The sequence below is a fragment of the Dermacentor silvarum genome, chromosome 3 (assembly GCF_013339745.2).
Source record: "Dermacentor silvarum isolate Dsil-2018 chromosome 3, BIME_Dsil_1.4, whole genome shotgun sequence".
Lineage (NCBI taxonomy): Eukaryota > Metazoa > Arthropoda > Arachnida > Ixodida > Ixodidae > Dermacentor > Dermacentor silvarum.
Window position 1 is genome coordinate 211,995,256 of NC_051156.1, and position 19,170 is coordinate 212,014,425.

At 46.4% G+C, this 19,170-nt stretch overlaps 1 protein-coding gene across 2 annotated transcripts; it reads left to right on the plus strand.

Moving 5' to 3' along the window:
• Positions 1 to 496: 496 nt before the first annotated feature.
• Positions 497 to 18,853, plus strand: LOC119446625 (uncharacterized). 2 transcript variants are annotated; one of them, XM_037711106.2, is made up of 4 exons: positions 497 to 669; positions 11,463 to 14,327; positions 16,031 to 16,217; positions 17,109 to 18,853. In XM_037711106.2, the coding sequence occupies exons 2-4, from the start codon at positions 11,659 to 11,661 to the stop codon at positions 17,304 to 17,306; spliced, it is 3,054 nt and encodes a 1,017-aa protein (XP_037567034.1). In that variant the 5' UTR covers positions 497 to 669; positions 11,463 to 11,658; the 3' UTR covers positions 17,307 to 18,853. The 2 variants fall into 2 exon arrangements, with proteins under 2 accessions (XP_037567034.1, XP_037567035.1); XM_037711107.2 differs by lacking the exon at positions 497 to 669 and adding an exon at positions 7,398 to 7,638.
• The last annotated feature ends 317 nt before the right edge of the window (positions 18,854 to 19,170 follow it).

Sequence of the window (19,170 nt, forward strand, 5' to 3'; positions counted from 1 at the left end):
GAGAGAGAAATACGTTTATTAAATCATAAAAAAATAGAAAATTGTACATGTATGAAAAGGCAACCCCAGTGGTTCTTGGTACCTGGGCCCTTCATGCAACAGTGCGTGCGTGCGGCACACTGTTATACCCGTTATTTCTGCCACACCTTCGCACCTTTTACCTCGCGAGACGCGATATAAACAAGTGATCACGAAGTGGTGGCTTGTTTCAGCATAGATGTGGCGCTACATACTCAGTGCCGAATCAATAGCAGCACCAGGTATACGACTCTCCCAACTGTGAGGATAGGGGGCAACAATGCCTGACCCCTCCATAATCTAATAAATTAAACCTCAACTGCTTTAGTGATAACAATCACGAGACTTCCCCTCCAGTCGCGTGCACACGCCGGTCCACGGCAAACGCCGAATGAGCTCCTGCGGGCGACGTCGATCCTCGAGCGAGCGCGGTCTGGGAACGCTCACAGCTGACAGTCTTGGGATAGTATTCTCTCGCGCCTTCTTGGCAGAGGACAAAGCGGACTGCCTCGATATACATCACGCCTCGATAGCGTGCGCGGTATAGAAGCTCGTCAAACGTGAACGTTCCAGTACGGATTACACTGTTTTCAGGCGGGCCCGTAATCTCGTCTCTCCCGAATTGCGCCCACTTGAGGAACCTTCGATCAGGTTGGTTGCTTCGCCGGTTTCGGATCCTTTCCGATGTGTGCGTCTTGAGAATCTGCAGGAAATACTCGAAACTGTCTTTGCTTTCTGAGCTGATCTAACTGGTCTGATCCATTTGTACATTTTGTTTTCTTTGCTCACTGTAACGTAGCTTGCATGCTTTTATAGTATTGGACTCCATTGCCTATATGCACTGAAATGAACGACCTTTATCGGGAAGGATGAATTTAATGCAAAACATTCAGGTTCAAGACGTGGAGAACACAAACAAAATCTTTCGGGGAGGAGAATTTCGCAATGGAATTATTCTCTGTCCGTGGAGTTGCAGATCGCGATCGTGGTGCAATAACAGAAGTGCTCACCGCATTTTTTTTCTGCTTCTTTATCTCGCAGAAATTGTAGAACTAGTTATTGACAGGAACCTCGATCAATAAAGAAGATGACTAGGAAAAGCAACGATACCTTTCGCACAATATTTATTCCTGTTAGCGGGATAGAGCTTTTGAATGTTTCTATAGGGGGTAATTTTGATACGGTATCGAATACGAAAGAAATAGAGCCCAGAAGTTAATGAAATTGAATATCGAACACTTTTCGAAACGTTTCCGAATAATGAACAGCCATTTTCACAATTATTGTATAAAATGGTGATTACATCATAGCTTTCTTAAAAGGAATCTTTAACTCGGGCCCAACTCCGAAGCCGCCTAATCAATTACATGTAAAACGCAGAAATGATTTTTGAGATAACCCCTGGGCCGATTTTAACGAATTTTGGTGCATCTGAGAGAGAAAGGTAAATTCCAGTGAGTGTTAAGCGGAATATTGATTTTAGGCGTTAATGTTTTTTACAAAGATTGTTGGAAATTGGTAGGTTTAAAAAAAAAAAAAAATAGAAGCACGAAGTTTACGAATCCGCAACTTTGCACAAAAAAATAGATAGTGCAGTTTTGTAAATTGCTTACGTCAGAACATATAAAGCGGATAAATTTGATATATCAATCTATATCTTACGTGCGATTTTCACGTTGTTTACAAGGGTTCTGCAAAAGTCCCACTCCCAGATTAGAGGTGTGTTTGAGGGCCATATATGATAACAAAGTCTGTCCGCTTTAGACGTACTATTAAAGACAATTTACAGAATTGCGATATAGTTTCTCATTGCTGAGTTACAGAGCTGTAAACCTGATAGTTTCGTTCTCCGAAAATTCGCTATTCTTAGCAATTTTTTATAAAAACATTGACGCATTTAATAAAAAAATCCGCTTTTAACAGTCACTAGGTTTTAACTTTTTCTTCTAAATGCAATAAACCTCATAAAATTTGGTGCAGTGGTTGCTGAGAAAAACGATTTCTGCTTTTCCACGTATTTAAATAGCAGTCTAAATAGCAGCCCCGAGCTAAAACTTCCTTTTAAGTTGGCAAGTTTCTGATGTTCCGTTGCTTATTATAGTTCGTTGTTTATTAAAAGCACAAATAGAGTATTATGAACATATAAGCAGCTTGTTTGCATACACAGGACTCTTGAAAGAATGCGAATGATCACTGTGTAGCCGGTAAATCGGACTCGCTCTGCACCATATAGCCTGCTCCACAACGTATACGTTCACATGTTTTATGCCTGTACCAAGCCCGCGGAGATGAAAATTTGCTCCAATTTTATGTTTGATTGCGCATAGTTGACGTCCTGACATATTCAAAAAATACTCGTATTTACAAATACTGACCATTTGATTCGAAGACCGAACTGAATAGGACACTATTCTATTCGTTATTCGAATTCATATATCCCCCCCCCCCCCCAAATGTTTCAGGTTCTTCAGTTGGTTTCACTCAAAACCATTTCGCAGTATTTCAGTGAGTGAAAGAGAAAGAAATATAGATATCTAGAAATACAGATATATAGAAAGAGAGATATCGACGAACAGACGGAACAACATATCCACATCAAATGTCTTGTGAGATTGGGAAAGAATGGTGCAGAAGTTCATCGAATGTTGCAGAAGGCCTATGGAAAGGATGCCCTGAAGGAAATAACTGCGTTGACATGAGTCCAACGTTTTCGGGAAGGCCGTGAAGACTCCAAGGACGACGCAAGATCAGGACGTTCCTTAACCTCGTTCGAGGATGATGACAACAATCATGTGCGTTATCGTGTGCTCAGTGACCGCCGAATGAGTGTTAGAATGACATCAGAAGCTCTTGGTTTGGGAGAGCCGTCCGTACAGCGGATCTTGACTGAAAATTCGGAAACGGAAAAAAGTTTTGCGCCAAGATTGTGGCGAAACTGCCCACTCTTGAGCAAAAGTTACGACGAATTCTTCCCTGGAAGTCGTGCCTGGCAACGAAACTTGAATTTGCGAACACGACATGGAGCTGAAGTCGCAGAGCAAGGAGTGGCGAAATAAATATGAGTCAAAGCCCCCCCCCCCCCCCCCCCCCCAAAAAAAAAAAAAAAAAAAAAAAAGCGAGGATGAACAGAGCAACATCAAAGTCATGTTGACCATATATATATTTTTTTTTTGAATGCCATGAAACTGTGCACCATGAATTTGTACCTGAAGATCAAACTGCCATTGCATCTTTCTATACGTGGAGGTCCTGAAGAGTCTGAAACACCATGTGTGCCGCGTACGACCGAATTTGGCAAAAGAAGGGCGCCGGATTCTGCACCACGATAATGCCCCTGGCATTATCCTTTCTTTTCATCCCTTTAAACCCCTTCCCCCGTGTAGGGTAGCAAACCGGACGTGCTTCTAGTTAACCTCCCTGCCTTTCCTTCTTTTTTCCTCCTCCTCCTCCTCCATAATGCCCCTGCGCACTCTGCATTGATAGTGCATGAGTTTCGGGGCACGCAATTCCCTCAGCTGTATTGGAACATCCTCACCACTCGCCAGATTTAGGCCCCTGTGACTATTTTCTTTCTCTCCAAATGTGAACTGGTGCTCCGGGCGCGGCATTTCGGGGATGTGGCGACAATTCAAAAGTATACGACATCGCTGCTGAAGCGCTTAACAGAAGAGGACTTCCAAGGGTGCTTCCAGCAATAGAAGAATAGGTGGAACCCGTGTATAGTGTCTTATCGGGAGTATCTTGAAGGTGACGACATTGATGTATCTGAAAGTTTATGAAATGGTTTCTTTTAACGTACGGCAACGCTTTTGGGACAGACCTCACATACCTTCTATTGCCGACGACAATCACTTACGACAATGCATCTTGATCGAGGCTTGTAAAATTCCAAACAGCTCTGCCATTGTGGGCGACGTCTTGTGTGAAAGCCGATATCTTCTGTTTACTTGAAATATGCCGGCATATGGAAGGCTGAAGTCAAGCTGTCGCCTGATGTAGACCCCTCAGTGAATACGAATGTGTTGCACTTTTTGGAACTGGTGCATTTGTTGAAGCGTATGAAGCGTTGCCTCTATAGATAGTGCATTGCCGATTTCTTTTCGATTCCTGGGATTTCAACATCCAGAAGGCGTGATGAGCTGCCGATCTGCTTGGGTAATATCTGAACGGGAAAAACTGATGCTGTAAAGTACGTAAGTAAGAGCAATGACAATAATAAAATAATAGCCCATTAAAGTACCTCTTTACGGGCTCTTATTGTGTCATTAATTCGTCTAGTTCTTTCAGGAAGTTTGTCATGGGGAGGGTGAGCAGCATTCCTCGTCAAAAAATGAGTAAAGTGACGGCAAAGTTCTCGAATGCGAAGAATTTGAATGCCACGTTCTTTGGCTCCTGCGATCACAAGGCTATTGAGGGTAGAACGCGGTAACTATAAGGCAAAAACAGAGCCTGCGAAATATCGTGTTGTTGAAACTACGTTCATTTGACTCGGATAAACCTTGCATAATATATTCACTGCTGTCCTTTGTATAGGTAGTCTACATGTGCATAAATAGTCAACTTGCGTGCAACAACAACAATAATAATAACAACCTGGGGAAATCACAATTGTTAAGCCTGTATTCAATATTTGTGCTCACTGTTTCAGATGTCTTAACACTACTGATCACATACGTGTCATGGAATTTTTAGCTATGTTTCTTATATGTAGTTATGTGCTGTGGCGTTCACTCACTCGTCTGCCCCAAACTTCTGTGTTCTTGTACTCTACCCACGCGTGTGCCTGCCTTGACTCGTGTGCGGAGCTTTGCAGGTGTTTGTATTAATAACATGCTTGACATAGTACTCATGACATGACACGCTTGAGTGCGTGAGTGTGGGCGTGTGTGTGTTGTTTGTTTAGTGCTTTAATTTTATCTGTTTGCTCAGTGACAGGAGTTCTAGTGCCAAATAAAGACGCCAACCTTTTTTTTTTTCACATTCATATAATAATAAAACAAAAATAGGGCAACACCGCAGTGCTGTTCTTTCCTTCAGCAGAGGAGTAACATGACTATTTTACCATTGGTGTACAACCCTACTCGATAGCTCAACGCCAAGAAAGAGAGACGCTCATATGTCCCGAGCCATATTCCCACACCGCAGTATATAGGCCAAAGATCTATTCCTTCTTAAATAAGATTAATTTATTCATTATAAAGGAAAATATGCGAGGTACGTCGTCCTGAACTATTGTGTTCTAGCCAGCTACTCAGTGTTGCGGTAAGGGCCGGCGAAGGGGTACAGGAAGAAATAAAGTGACAATGATGATGACGAGGGTAGAAAAATCAGATACACATGAATGGAAAAAGAAAACAATTCCTGCAGAACCAATTTCACGATGGCTGTCGACTTTAATGCGATTAGCATTCGAGTAATGTAGCAATTTGATGAAGACACCTTTAATTATATCCTTTAGCGGTCATTGTGAGATTTCCATTGCTTCGGGTTCGTTTCCATTTGCACGGATCCCACGCTTAGTGAGGGTCGGTGTTAAGCGAAGCTTTCTAATTGGTGCTTGCGCAAATCTTAAGTGTGAATGTTACGCGAAACGAAACGCGAATGAACGGGAAACTTCGTACAAGATGACGCGAATGAAATTTACATTTACGCACTTCTCTGTAGCTGCAGCTTCTTGAATTTTCTGTTCCAGACTTCGTCAATTCTGTGTAGCTCAACGCTCAGTGCACGCTTAAGCAGGACAAGCAGGACAAGAGGCAAGGAGAACCAGTTTCGCTCAGTGCACGCTCAAATCCCGTTATGCTAAATTCTTTTCCCACACTCTGCTGCTTCGGTTGCCCACTTCATTACTTCTTGCCTATTGCCGTGATTGTCTATCCGGGTACATACCCACTCTGTGGGCCTAACCCCTCACCTCTCCCGGCCACGTCAGCAACAGCGACCGGGTCAAACAGGCTCCGAAGATGAGCGGGTGAACGGACCGACTTCAATGCAGCAACGTTTATGCGAAGATCGGCGAAACGGCCACAAGGAAAAGGATTCTACGAGATTCCGGCCGGAAGATATGAGCAACCACAGCGACGAACTGAGTGAGAGATCCATGCTTGTATGGAGATATCAAAAGGCCAGAGTTGCCAGACTTTCGTTGTGGCTTGAGTGCTCTTCTGTGCGTCGTTTTCGCTTGCCACTCATCACCACACTTCACTGCACTGTCGCGCACGTTTCCCCATTTGTTTTGTTCACACAACACTGCACTCAATTGCTTGTAATGTTCATTGTCCCAAGCACTCTATATGAATAAACTTGCTATCTATACACATTTGTAAAACCTGACAACTCAACTATCCGAGGGCATTCCTAAACAATATTCCTTTTGTGGCATACCAGTTATACCTGTTGTATTTTTTCCTCCTTTTACGGAGCTCCCACGCTTCCCTACGTACGGCCTGCTTCTTCCTCTTTCCTCCTCTAGCACATTTCTCGGGCGGCTTGGAATGTCCCTGCCTTAACTCTGGCCTCTTAATCCTTTTCCTTGACGTCCGCTTCTTCTCATGCATCTGCGTTTTAATACATGAGAAGTCATGAGTCATGACATACCCACTCTGTGGGCCAAGAAGGGGCACATAACCAGGGACACATACATACTCAGTGGCCCAAATTGTCCACTGGCGCACATATTCAGCTTGGCGTACAACCCTACCCACCCAGTGCCACTGAATGCTCTCAGCTTGCTTGTCTATTCGGGCGCATGCTCATTTTGAGGCATTGGCCAATAATGGGCACATACCCCGTGACACAAGTTGCCATGCCATATAATTAGATAGCACCACACCAAAGTGGCGTTAGTATAAAAATGATAATCTCATTAAAAAAAGGCGAAAGCTTGCACTAGGCCGCGCAAAGCTCAAGAGACAGCGAAGCTGGCCGATTGATTGCGTCTCTTGGTTGTATGGCTAGGTTGAACTTGGCGATGTCGAGGTTTGAACTTGGTTGTAGCTAGACTATACTCGTGTAGCTAGGTTGAACTCAGTAGTAGCTAGGTTCGGCCTTGGCTGCGCCTGAGTAGAGCTTGGTTATGCTAGGCACATATTAGCTTATTATGACGCAATGAATCGGCCAACTTCGCTGTGTCTTGAGCTTTGCGCGGCCTAGTGCAAGCTTTCGCCTTTTTATTAATCAGAGAGAGACCCATTAAAAAAATGGGATCACAAATTATCCAGTTCACTTTATCTCGACGCGCATATGGCCGACGCCCCCTATAGCATAGGTAGTGAATGTAATCGTTTGGTTTCACAACAACAATCACACGACTTCCCCTCCAGTCGCGTACACACGTCGGCCTTCGGCAAACGCCGAATGAGCTCCTGCGGGCAACGTCGATCCACAAGCGAGCGCGGTCTGGGAACGCTCACAGCTGACAGGAACGCGTCGTGGGATAGTATTCTCTCGCGCCTTCCTGGCAGAGGACAAAGCGGACTGTGTCGATACATCACGCCTCGATAGCGTGCGCGGTATAGCATCGTGTCAACCGTGGACGCTCCAGTGCGGATTACACCGCTTTCAGCGGACCCGTAATCTCGTTTCTCCCGAATTGCGCCCACCTGAGGAACGCTCGATCAGGTTGGTTGCTTCGCCGGTTTCGGACCATTTTCGATGTGTACTTCTCGCAAAGCTCAACAAAGCCCTCATAGCTCATTTTGCTTTCCTCATACTGAGGATGTGATCTCTTTCTGCATGCTCAGTTTTCGTTGTTTGCTTTCACATAACTTGCATGTCTTTCGATTAGCATTGCGGCACGTTGCGTTTTCAAACTGAACAGGTGCGTTACCTCCAGGAAGTCAAACCTCTTCTCTACCTCCCCTCTTCCCGCACTTCAAGCCACAAATCTCAATTCAGCAGCTTGGAAATCATAATCGAGAGCATTTCGTGACATAGGAAGATAGAGAGAAAAAAATAAGTTATATAGGCGTTTTCTTTCTTATTTTCTGTCACGCTTCTACACGTTTTTACGTCATCATTGACTATAACAGCAACCGACAAACAGTGAAGTCTCGGAAATATGTGCGACTAATTTTTAGAAACGCGCTTCGCAAAAAAAAAAAAAGAAAAAAAAAAGAAGTTGACTGTTTAATCTCTTATATGAGTCTGTTTACTGACAGATCGTCCATACAGCGCTCTAGTGCTGCGTAGAAACATGTTCCTCTTATCAGTTAGGGTTTCCCATTCCCAAGTGCGCTGATACGCAAGTACATATTCCGCCACGAATATTATTATTCATCAGCTGTTGGGCGGATATACGATGTCAAGCCGAATATTATCTGTCAGATCTGGTGCAACGAGGCAAAAAACAGCACCACCTAGATAGCACAAGGCCTGTTCACTCCGATCCATGACGTCATATTACCTGGCCCGAAATTCCCATTGCCAAGCCTGGCGTGACGAAAGCGTTAGACGTCGAAATCACCGCTGCTTATACTCGGGAGCATCCCCATTAGATTCTATGACAGTCGGGCCAAATAGCATGACGTCATGTATCGGAGTGAACTGGCCTTGTACTAGGTGATGTCGCAATAACACGACCAGATGGCGATGTAGAACAAAGCTGGAACTTAAAGCTCAACCTTCAATGCTAAATCAAGGAAGGGGCTGACAGAGTAGCACACTGGCTGTAAAGGGAGAGACGGCCTTTATACCGCCAGCCGCCACCGACAACGACCGCACGTGATGTCACTCTACTAACCTGTCATAAACTAACCTGCCGAGGATGACAAGGCCGCGTTTGACGAAGAAAGGTGCTCCTAACGAAACGTTGGCCCTTATCCGAAACGAGCCACTTTATTCCAGTTTATAACCGTTATATCACAATCTTCAAAGTTAGAATTATCGGCGAGCCTGGCGCATCAGCGGCGATTTTAGGAGTGTGAGTCATCTTAGGAAAATTACCTCGCCAGATAAAGGTAATATCAGAAAGCAAAAAAAAAAAAGCCCCTTTCTTAAAGAAAGATGGTTGAACGCGAAGCTTTCTCCCATGCAAACTGAATCAAAGTCCAAAGCCAACGACCACGCAACGAACCCAAGAAATGCTGAGCGACCCGACCCGATGCGATGCATATGTGATTTGAATGCTTGTTTAGGATTGTACTTTTTTGAACGTTGAAGTTGAATGCAGACACATTTCGTTAAGTTGCATAGCCTTTATTTTAGATCATGTAGCCGTTTATTACACGCGCACACTCACAGTTTTACGGACGACTCTATACACTTGCATAGTATTGCCTTGTGATCGCTGTGGTAGACGGTCAGAGGCTCTGCCGTTGCCGATACACGGGATCAGCCTTACGGGCACGATCACGCTTACTTTCTCGTACGGCAGCCTCTTCTGCCGTGCGCTCCACCCGCGGCCTACCCATGGTGACGGCCGGGAATGCATTGCGTGACGCGCGTAATGCAATGCAGATATGTACAGTTCGTCTGGGTAGCGTGGCGTTGCAGTTCCCATTGCTCTTACCGGTACAACTGGGAATGTAAACTGTAGTGTTCTACGATACGTATGTCGTGCGCCGTTGTTCTTTTGTGTGCGCAGATAGTTCCATTGTGTAAGTTTGCTTTCGTGCAGTGCGTTTTCGCCGCTCACGGACGAATCAGTGAGCTTCGCTTTAAAAGCGCATTATTCGGGCAAGCAGTCTATAAAATACCGAGAAAGACAGGGACAACTTGTGTGCAAAATAGGATTGCCACAATTAGTGAGAAAAAAAAAAAAACGGCACCAAGAAGACAGGGAGAGGAAGAATTTTTTAAAAAATTTTTGAGAACGTACCATATGCAAGAACACAAACTTAACGAAAACAAAATAAAGCGTGACTGAAATTATTAAACAGATTTGTATAAATCTCGATACAGTTTTAAAACCTTGATGCTGTTGTTGCAATTAATTTATTCGTGGGGCATATTAATAGTCTACGAACGAGACAGCAATACGTGTAAATGTATAGGTGACACAAAATACACGACCCTCTAAGGAATTTAGGAAAGTTGAAGGAATAAGAAACGAATTCGTTTGCTACATATCAGTAGTCGAACACCCTAACATGAACACCCGGTAGAGAGCTTGCGATGCAGATTTTAATGTAACGATATAAGGAGAAGCGGGAAACCGGCAAATAGAGTGACGGTGTTGGGGTTCAACTGGCAACCAGAACATTCTCAGAGAAACCGGTTGTCCAGGTGAAAAATCCAGCCAGGTGGATTTTTCAGGGCTGGAAGCGTGAAACATGCGGAGAGAGAGCTGCACACCTAATAACGCTCGATGCAGCAGTGATCGAGAAACTTCCAGAGAACACTATGCACACTTTCAGACCATTTATTGCCGAGCAACAAAGTTGCAGTTTTCGCTCTATTCACAATAACTACACGAACTCAGCAAACCTCGTACTCCAGTATATTCCGCGACTTAATTGGTACAAACAATAAGAAACAAGTACTATTTCCAAAATAACAGCGTTCATGCAACTTATTTGTATGTCTTTTTCTTCTGGTATTGCAAATTCGTGCGCCTGTTTGAGAGGGCATTATAAGCTTAATAGCTTTTTTTTTTATAACCAAACCTTTAAAAATATATTACCTGAGCCGAACAGCTAGCAGCTAGTCTACGCTGCAGAAATAAAGAATAACGCAAGGAATAACACTAAAATACAAACCACCAGGAAATTATCTCGAGGATCTTTCGCGAACAAGACGAAATATTCAGCTTTCTATTAAATTTGCGTTTTTGATCGTGCTTGCTACTTTAATGTGTAATTGTGCTATGTTCATCCCAGACCACACTAATTGTCGTACTATGGGCTTTTATGATCTTGCATAAGACTCAAAGCAAGCAAACAGAAAGAAAAGATGCAAGTTTGTGTGCGGGGCCCACAGGAGCGCGCATTTCAAGGTTACCCTGTCCTTACAGCCAAATGAGCCCATCCCCTGCCTTCCGACTAGCACATATACTGTGGCCTACTCAGGCGCTAAAATGCTTTGTCGCGATGGAGAGCCCGCAAAAGACACAAAACTGGAGCAGGTAACACGCTCTGTTATCAAGGGTGCATAAATTGATACCTCGCGCCTCTCCACTGCTGCTGCGGTAAGTCGAGTGGCAGCATTAAGGCCTTCACGCCTCGGTTTCTGCGACCACCTGCCACGGACGCTGATAAGCCAAAGAGCACTGCGGTGCCCGCTTCGATGCACTTCTAGCAGGAGCACCACTCGCTGAACGGAGAGCCCAGTCCACAGAGCTACAGCTCCCCGACTCACGTGAGGCGCTTATTTCAAACGAGTCACACAACTGTATCTATACGCGCGGGCCGTGGCACGTGACTGCTAAGAGCTAGTAAGAGCCAGTTTTAGGATTGCAAGAAGATACACCCCGCGTTCTAATCATGCCGATTTCTTTACTTTTCAAGGCTATGCTCCGGACAGCCACTAACGAAGACCCGCCCTCGTGAGGCCCCGGGCTTCAACCTCGGGACATTTTATAAAGGGGTAGGCAGAGGACGGCAATCTACCGCTGCGGCAAATGTTTAATCTGGAACGTTTCCCGGAACATCTGGACACCGCTCGAGGCAGACACACCACCCTTCACAGCAGTACAGACAGGAGATGCGGAGAAAACCACCATCATTGACCACCTTGGGGGAGGAGCCTGTCTCGGGTGTTTCTTCGACGCCACTGCTGATCGTATTCGTCGTGATAGCGACATGGCCGACCTGGGGTGCTCCTACCGTCTGTTACGCCAGCGGACTAAACAAGGACGTCGAAGAGCCGTCCAAGATCCATCAAGGTGACTCGTATTTCCTACCTCGGAAGCCGAACGATACTGGTGTCGTTAAAGACAGCGGAAGAGGGTTTTTTCCGCCGAGGTGTCCGCTAACCGACTCGTGCAAGAACCGCTGCGGAGATCCCTCGGATGATGAGGAGTACACGTGCCACTGTGACCCATCTTGCGTAAAATACGGTGACTGCTGCGTTGACGTCCAAAGGCACTGCTCGCTGGAGCCCTTGGCTGTCGACCCGCCCTCACTGCGCCCTCCTTGCATGTACGAAACAGATTTCCCGCTGGACCAGTCCTTCTTCTACGTATCCACGTGTCCCGACGGTGTAGACCTCAACAGCGACGACGAGGAAGACGACGTAAAGGTTTTGGGCGAAGACGGCATCGTCTACGCGAATGACGCGCGCGCTCGTTGCAATGGCGCGACAAATGCCGTGCCGCTGGCTCTACTGGACGATACAGAAGCCGAGAGCGGCAACCATTCGACACGCTACTTTGTCAGGACCTGCGTGCAGGCCGTTGGCACGTGCAAAATTAAGAAAACGGTGTTTGGCGAGCGGAACCTGGAAGTCTTGTGCGCGGCATTCCAGGGTCCCGTGAGGTCGTTCCAGACGCCTAACCGAAAGCGGAAGCTCTACAAGAACGCCTACTGCGCGCTCTGCAACGGCGACGTGCCGGACCTTCGTTGCCCTGGCGGGGTGGCGACCTATAGCCAAAAAGAAATGGCGAGCTCGCTGTTCCAGGACACCAGAGAGAAGAGCTACGAGGCCACGGACGACATTCCTTCGGCTTTTTCCATTGTCCTCAACTTTGGTTTAGACGGAGTGGAGAAATACAGGTTCTCTTCGGAAAGCAAAGAAACGATGATGCGCAATGAGCAGCGATGTAAGGATGGGTTCATTTGGGATCCTTTCGCCGAACTTTGCCGGCAATTGTATTGTGGTACTCAGTTCACTTTGGTGAATTCGAAGTGCATACAGAAACCTCAGGACAGTGTAGAACACAATGTCAGTAACGCGTCCCTGTTCAAAGTTAGGAGCACTAACTACAGCCGCATTACGGTCGTCATGAATATCAGTCTGGATCGTTCCAGTGACGTACGCATGGAGGACTTGAAGCATTCTATCACCAGCAGTTTTGTTGAATACTACAACATATCTAATGACAGGATTAAAAATATGGCCGTCACCATATTGTGGGATCCCGAAAGAGTGCAACAGTACCTAGAAAACTCGGACAACGTGTTAGTAGTTGAAGAGGGCAACTACGAGCACGAAGACGGCTACGTACCAGATCCTGCCAATAGCAGCGGCTCGCCGGCGACTTTGATTGCGCACTTCGACCTTTACGAACCCACGAAAGACGATCTCGAACCTTCAATAAGCTCGATAATCGATTCACTGGCGGGAAGCTTCAGCGTTAACTCGATTCTCCTCAAAGAACTCAACACGACGGCAGCGGTGAGTAGCGTGCTGTCGAAGCCGCTTGTCCTCGACGACTGGTGCGGCGAACAGGACGGAGGCATATGGCGCGAGTACTGGAACGACGAATTCGTGTTCCTGCCCAGAACCGAGAACGGCACGGGCATCGGCAAGGTGTACGTGAACAAGACTGGTCGGGTCTTCAAGACGGGAGACTTCGTGGCCAACGTCCTCATCCGAGTCACCGGCGACCAGAAATCGCCGGTGACCACTAACAGCATTGTGATCGTGTGCGACCGCGGAACAGGACTTCCCAGGTCGTGTCCCTGCGTGGAATTCAACATGACGCAAGTGAAGATATTCGAGAACGACACGCTCATGCTCTACGCCGGACCTGGCCCTCTTTCCGTCGCGTGCCGCCACTACCAGCTCATGCCTTACGGAAAGGTGTGCCTCTGCTTGGACGAACTGCGACAGGGGCTCAGAATCCGTGGCCAGCTATTCGACGGACCAATCATGGCCCTCATCAGCCTCGTGCTGAGCGCCATATCGCTACTGTGCCTCGTGCTCGTGCTAACCACTTACTCGCTGTTCGCCGAGCTTCGCAATCTACCAGGATGGAACATCATCTTTCTGACCGGCTCGCTCTTCGTCATGCAACTGGCTTTCCTGCTGAGCCAGCGACAGTCCGTGCAGGGCGTAGCCTGTAGAGCGGCGGCCATCGTCTGCCACTACACGGTCATCAACTCCTTCTTCTGGATGAACGTCCTCGCTTACGACCTGTACAAGACATTCAGGACGAGTGGCAGTTCCATGGGTGGCACACGCAAGGTTTTCCGCCACCTGCCCTTCTACATGCTGTACGCCTTCGGCACGCCGCTCGCCATCGTGGGCGCATGCGTGGCATTGGACTACTTCGATACCCTGCTGTCCCCGTCGTATGGCTTGTTCGGCGTCTGTTGGATCGTGAACAAACTGTCCGCGCTGGCATTTTTCGCCGTGCCCGTGGCGGTGCTCCTACTGCTGAACTTTGTCTTCTACGTCATGACCGTCTACTCTGTGCATAGCGTAGCCAGGTAAGCATGCCCTGTTCATTGATTACACACACATGTCGTAACGTAGATTGTGTTATGTGCATCATATGCTGCATATTCACGGGCATGTTCACTGCACCTTTTGATGAGATTCTTACTTCAATGACCCTCATCTTCAAAAGCACTTAAGTCACCATGCGTGCGAGGCATCAAAACATTTGTGTAGTAGACCGTGTGGTAATGCTCATGTAGTAACACTCGTGCCGCTACAGAACATCGATCACGTGCGATCTCGTCACTCACCGCTGAGTACCATGTATACCGATAACTGCACCATGCCTTTTGAAATAAACTTGACTAGGGAATTTGGGGGTGCAACAAGAGGCACCGCTACATGGATCGGAGCATAGACCCCGAGATCTTGGAGGTCATGAACCGAGTAAGCTGAGGTCACGTGAGGTATGTCCTCTGTATACTTTTGGCGAAGTGCGCAAATGTCGAATACTCGGATAGAAACGCTATAGCTCTAACCTCGGGACCACTTGCATTTGGCGTTGAGACACAAGTGGTCAAACGCTGGCTATGTAGCGCGAAGCAGGAATATCAAATGTGAAGCAAATCTGTCCGCATTCTCATAGTTTTTATGAACAAGCCTCGTTAAACGATGGTATGCGTTCTTCGTTCCTTACCTAAATAAAATTGAGATTATCTTTCATTAATCAAGTTCGAGGAAGCAAAATGTAGTTCCTGACACAGAGAAAGCTGCGAGATAACTGCAGCAAACGTGTTCAAACATATAAAACATCAAAATTCAATTGACAGATAACATGCACGAGTATGTGAATGCCACTCTGGGGAGCCACAAAGTGCAGTCAGTTGAAGAAATCAACTCACACCATTAATGCAGCTTTTCCTAGAATAATTTCATGCAGGAAAAAGAGAAAGTTATAATCGGGTTTTCTTTAAACTGGGTCAACTTCACTGTTTACAATAATGAAGCGAGTAGTGCAATTAAATAATGAGTAATGTCTTAATTGAAATGTGCTGCAACAACACCGTAAGCCCCGATGGCTTAAGCATTGTGTGAAGTGAAATCTAAGCGGCAGCGCCAGGCCTGGCACGTCGGGATTATATTTTAATTTCCCCACCAAAGGCTCTTGTCTCTTCAGAGAGTCGTTCTTAGCATGCGCATTTGGACGCTTGTAGATTTCGGACAGTCTTGTCTCACGACAAGCGATCTGAGGTCTCTTCGGTGGAAACCAATGTTTCTCTGGCAGTAACCTCGCACTTTATGTGGCCGAGTGTCTGGCCGAGTGGACTGGGCCGATCCAGACGACAGTGCAATCATAGGTGGTGACTTAGTCGGATGATCCTGATACCAGTGCGTGACACCTGTTCTGTCAAGGGTCTTGTAACGTGGCCCGATCTTGGAGATAGTGCAACGTCACATGCTGCGGCTGCCACTGTTAAAAAAGCACACGCTCTACCGAGCCATGTTTTCGTTAAATGACCAGAAAACCAGCGAAAAAGGCGCGCACAAAAGGGAAGAAGAGGACATGACGAGCGCTGGACTTACAAGTACGACTGACAGTTGTAAGTCCAGCGCTCGTCCTGTCCACTTTCTCCTTAGCGGACGCGTGTTTTTCGTTGTCTCCCTGTTCATTTATAGGTAGACGTACCAACTCGCTCAGCAATATTAAACACTGTTGAACTTTCACTTGTCCCTGGCGCGTATATTGGTGCAGGCAGAAGCCGGGCACCATCCTGCGCCGCCACAGCGACAAGGGCCCGGCAACGGCGGCCACGTACGTGCGCATGGCGACCGGCATGGGCCTGACCTGGGTGTTCGGCTTCGTCGCGGCTTTCGTGCGCAGCTCCGAAGCCGCCAGGACCGCCTTCACCTACCTGTTCATCGTGTGCAACACGCTGCAGGTACACATACACGGCGCTGGCCAGCGACTTCACTTGCGTTAATGTGAGCTAAACGAATTAAAGTCAAGCTGTACCGCGATAGATTACACTGTATATATTGCTTCAAAATGCATATGACGTAAACATAGGACAAGATCATTCGAAACCAGATTCCACCACTTTGAAAGTACGGAACCAGCTCGCAATCAGTCCTTACGTTTTGTTTACAAGATGTAAGTAATCAACCACAGGAGGACGTCGAGGGGACAGGGAAGGGGGTGGTGACGACATCGTGAGCCAAATGAATGCTGTTGGCTATATTGTATAGGGAAAGTCACACTACACCTTTTTTTTTGTAATTCTGCTCAATCGCGTAATTAGTCGAGATAATTAAACAACTATGCAAGTGTTAACTTAGCAAAGAAAGCTTGGCTTTACGCACACGCCACATGCCCGCTTACGCTCCGCGATTGCAGGATTGCAGTGGCGTCAAACGCACCACATATAATATGAACGAGCAGCGCATTCCTGGTGTGCTGCCGCTTGAAAAGTGATAGGGGAACGACGCAGGCTGTGCAATTTACACCAGCTTCCTCTTCCAGCTCCTGCAGAGCGCCTTTAGGAGTCCCAATGACAAGTTTTAGCATTTTGCTAGTTTTGTCAACGTATTTGCTAATGCACATTTACACGCATCTACCAATGTCGGCGTCACTCGGGAGCACGGAGGGCTATAGGTGCAGGGCAGCTTTCTCGCCAGAGCTCGTATAAATATCCCAATGGTCAGAAATATTACGACAGGAATGGCTTCCGGATATGCTCCGACCTCCCTCGATCCGTCTCCCTCTTCGCCTTTCATACATGCGCCTGTTTACAGACTTACTCGCGGTGCCTTTCCCCGTGCGGCACTTTCAGGGCCTGTTCCTGTTCTACGCGTTCGTGTGCAACCGGAAGACGTACCACCTGTACAGGGCGCTGTTCTGCAACGTGCGCCGCGGAGCCCGAGCCAAGCTCAGCACTTCCAGCTCCGTCAGCTCCGTCTCCACGGTCACCAGCCAGGCCAGCTTGGCTTCCGTGCGCTCTACGCAGTCGGCACGAACAGCGAACCAATGAGCCGCCAGCGACGAGCTCCTTCGTACTTGCAAAACGCGAGGGGGCGTATACGTATACGGTGCATATGCAAATCATATATGCTCCACAGTGTCGGGAACATGTATACACGAATGCACAATGTACGCGGCACAGATGACCAGTGTTGGTACATTGATCGAACAGTTCGAAGGGACAAAAACGACAGAAGAGCACAGGACGAGCGCATTTCTATCATCGGAAAGGTTTTATTAGAGACGGGTCAATGCGTGAATGAGCGCCTAAGGCGTAACAATGGATTTCTCTGAAAGGGACGCCAACTTCCTATTTGTCTCGGCATCGTCGAGATTGCAGCTGCCTCCAAGGTTGGACGAAACCAACATTCCCTTTAAACACGTGAAACCGTCGAGGCGTTTTCTCACTGAATACAATTAACAATAACACACTTGTGAGAGTCAAGCTTCCGTCACCATGCACGATGTACCTATATGGCGAGATCAATAAATAAATAAATAAATAAATAAATAAATAAATAAATAAATAAATAAATAAATAAATAAATAAATAAATAAATAAATAAATAAATAAATAAATAAATAAATAAATAAATAAATAAATAAATAAATCATCGAGTTTAATTACATCGTGTAGATGTGGGAAAGCTTCGGCAAAAAAGCGAAACAATTCGCTAGAAGAAAGCCCAAGCCCCCTTATACAAGGCACACAACAGCAGCATACAAGCTTGTTACATGTATACATGGATGATGGATAATGTATGTATGTCAATTTACAGTTTCTGAGAATGTAACAAATAAGTTACACGATTATATAAATTTTACAAGGCACTAGCTTGTATTTTCTGCTTTAACACCGTTAGGTAATTTATGTGTTCTCAGAAATACAGAGAAGCATTTGTTTTAAAAATAAGCATTCTGTTACAATTGATTTTCATAAAACAAACTGCAACAATGGCCTTGAACTCTCTACTTGGGGTTGGAAAAGCAACAAAATCACACACACACACACACAAAAAGTATTTCAGCACAATTGTGTTTGTCCATGATTTCCACGAGATGATTTCCTGAAGCCTGTTCTGGAACAGATAAATTGGAATGTAATCCCACCTTCGTCTGCGCCGCTGACAAGTTATGGTCATTCGGCATGCGCACGCGTAATTGTGCTTCGCATTTATATGTCAGTCTCCAATAAAACCCTTTCAGTTGACGGAAAGCGCTCGCCCTCTTTGTCCCTTCGCGCTTTCCTAATAATGAAACCACACCAACTTGCCCAATTCGCCATTTTGTTGACCAGTGTTGGGCATCGATAGCTGCACTTCTACTACGAAGTGCTTCGCCTTCCAGACTAAAAGCGGGTCAAGCGCTGCTATACACGTGACTAACGTACATGAGCCAGAGACTGATTTCACAAACCTTCTCGTTGGTAAGAGCGGTCTATCACTGGCCGGCTGCCATCGCTAAAAATAGGACCAACACCACGATTATCTAGCATCTACTCAGGAACTAGTCTGGTATAAGAGCGTTTTTTTCTTTCTTTCTTTTTTTTTTTTTTTTGAAATACGGACCCATTTCGCTACGTGTACGAACGCAAAACTTCGTGCTTAGTCGGGGGTTCCAGGCCTGTGTAAGTTCAGCAGCGCTATAGGAAAGTCGTAAAGCACAAGCACGCACATGCTCTGCTGCAACGAAAGTGTAGACAGACTTCTTTGTTATTGTTGTTTCTAACATGCTATGGAATTCTGCGTGACATGCTTTTATAACATCGTCATGCGGCACTTACTGTACGGCTCAGCCAGTGCGGATTCAAACGTGTACGCACTACACGTCACGAAAATGGCCGCTGTAACCTAATGGCTGCAGCCATACGCCCT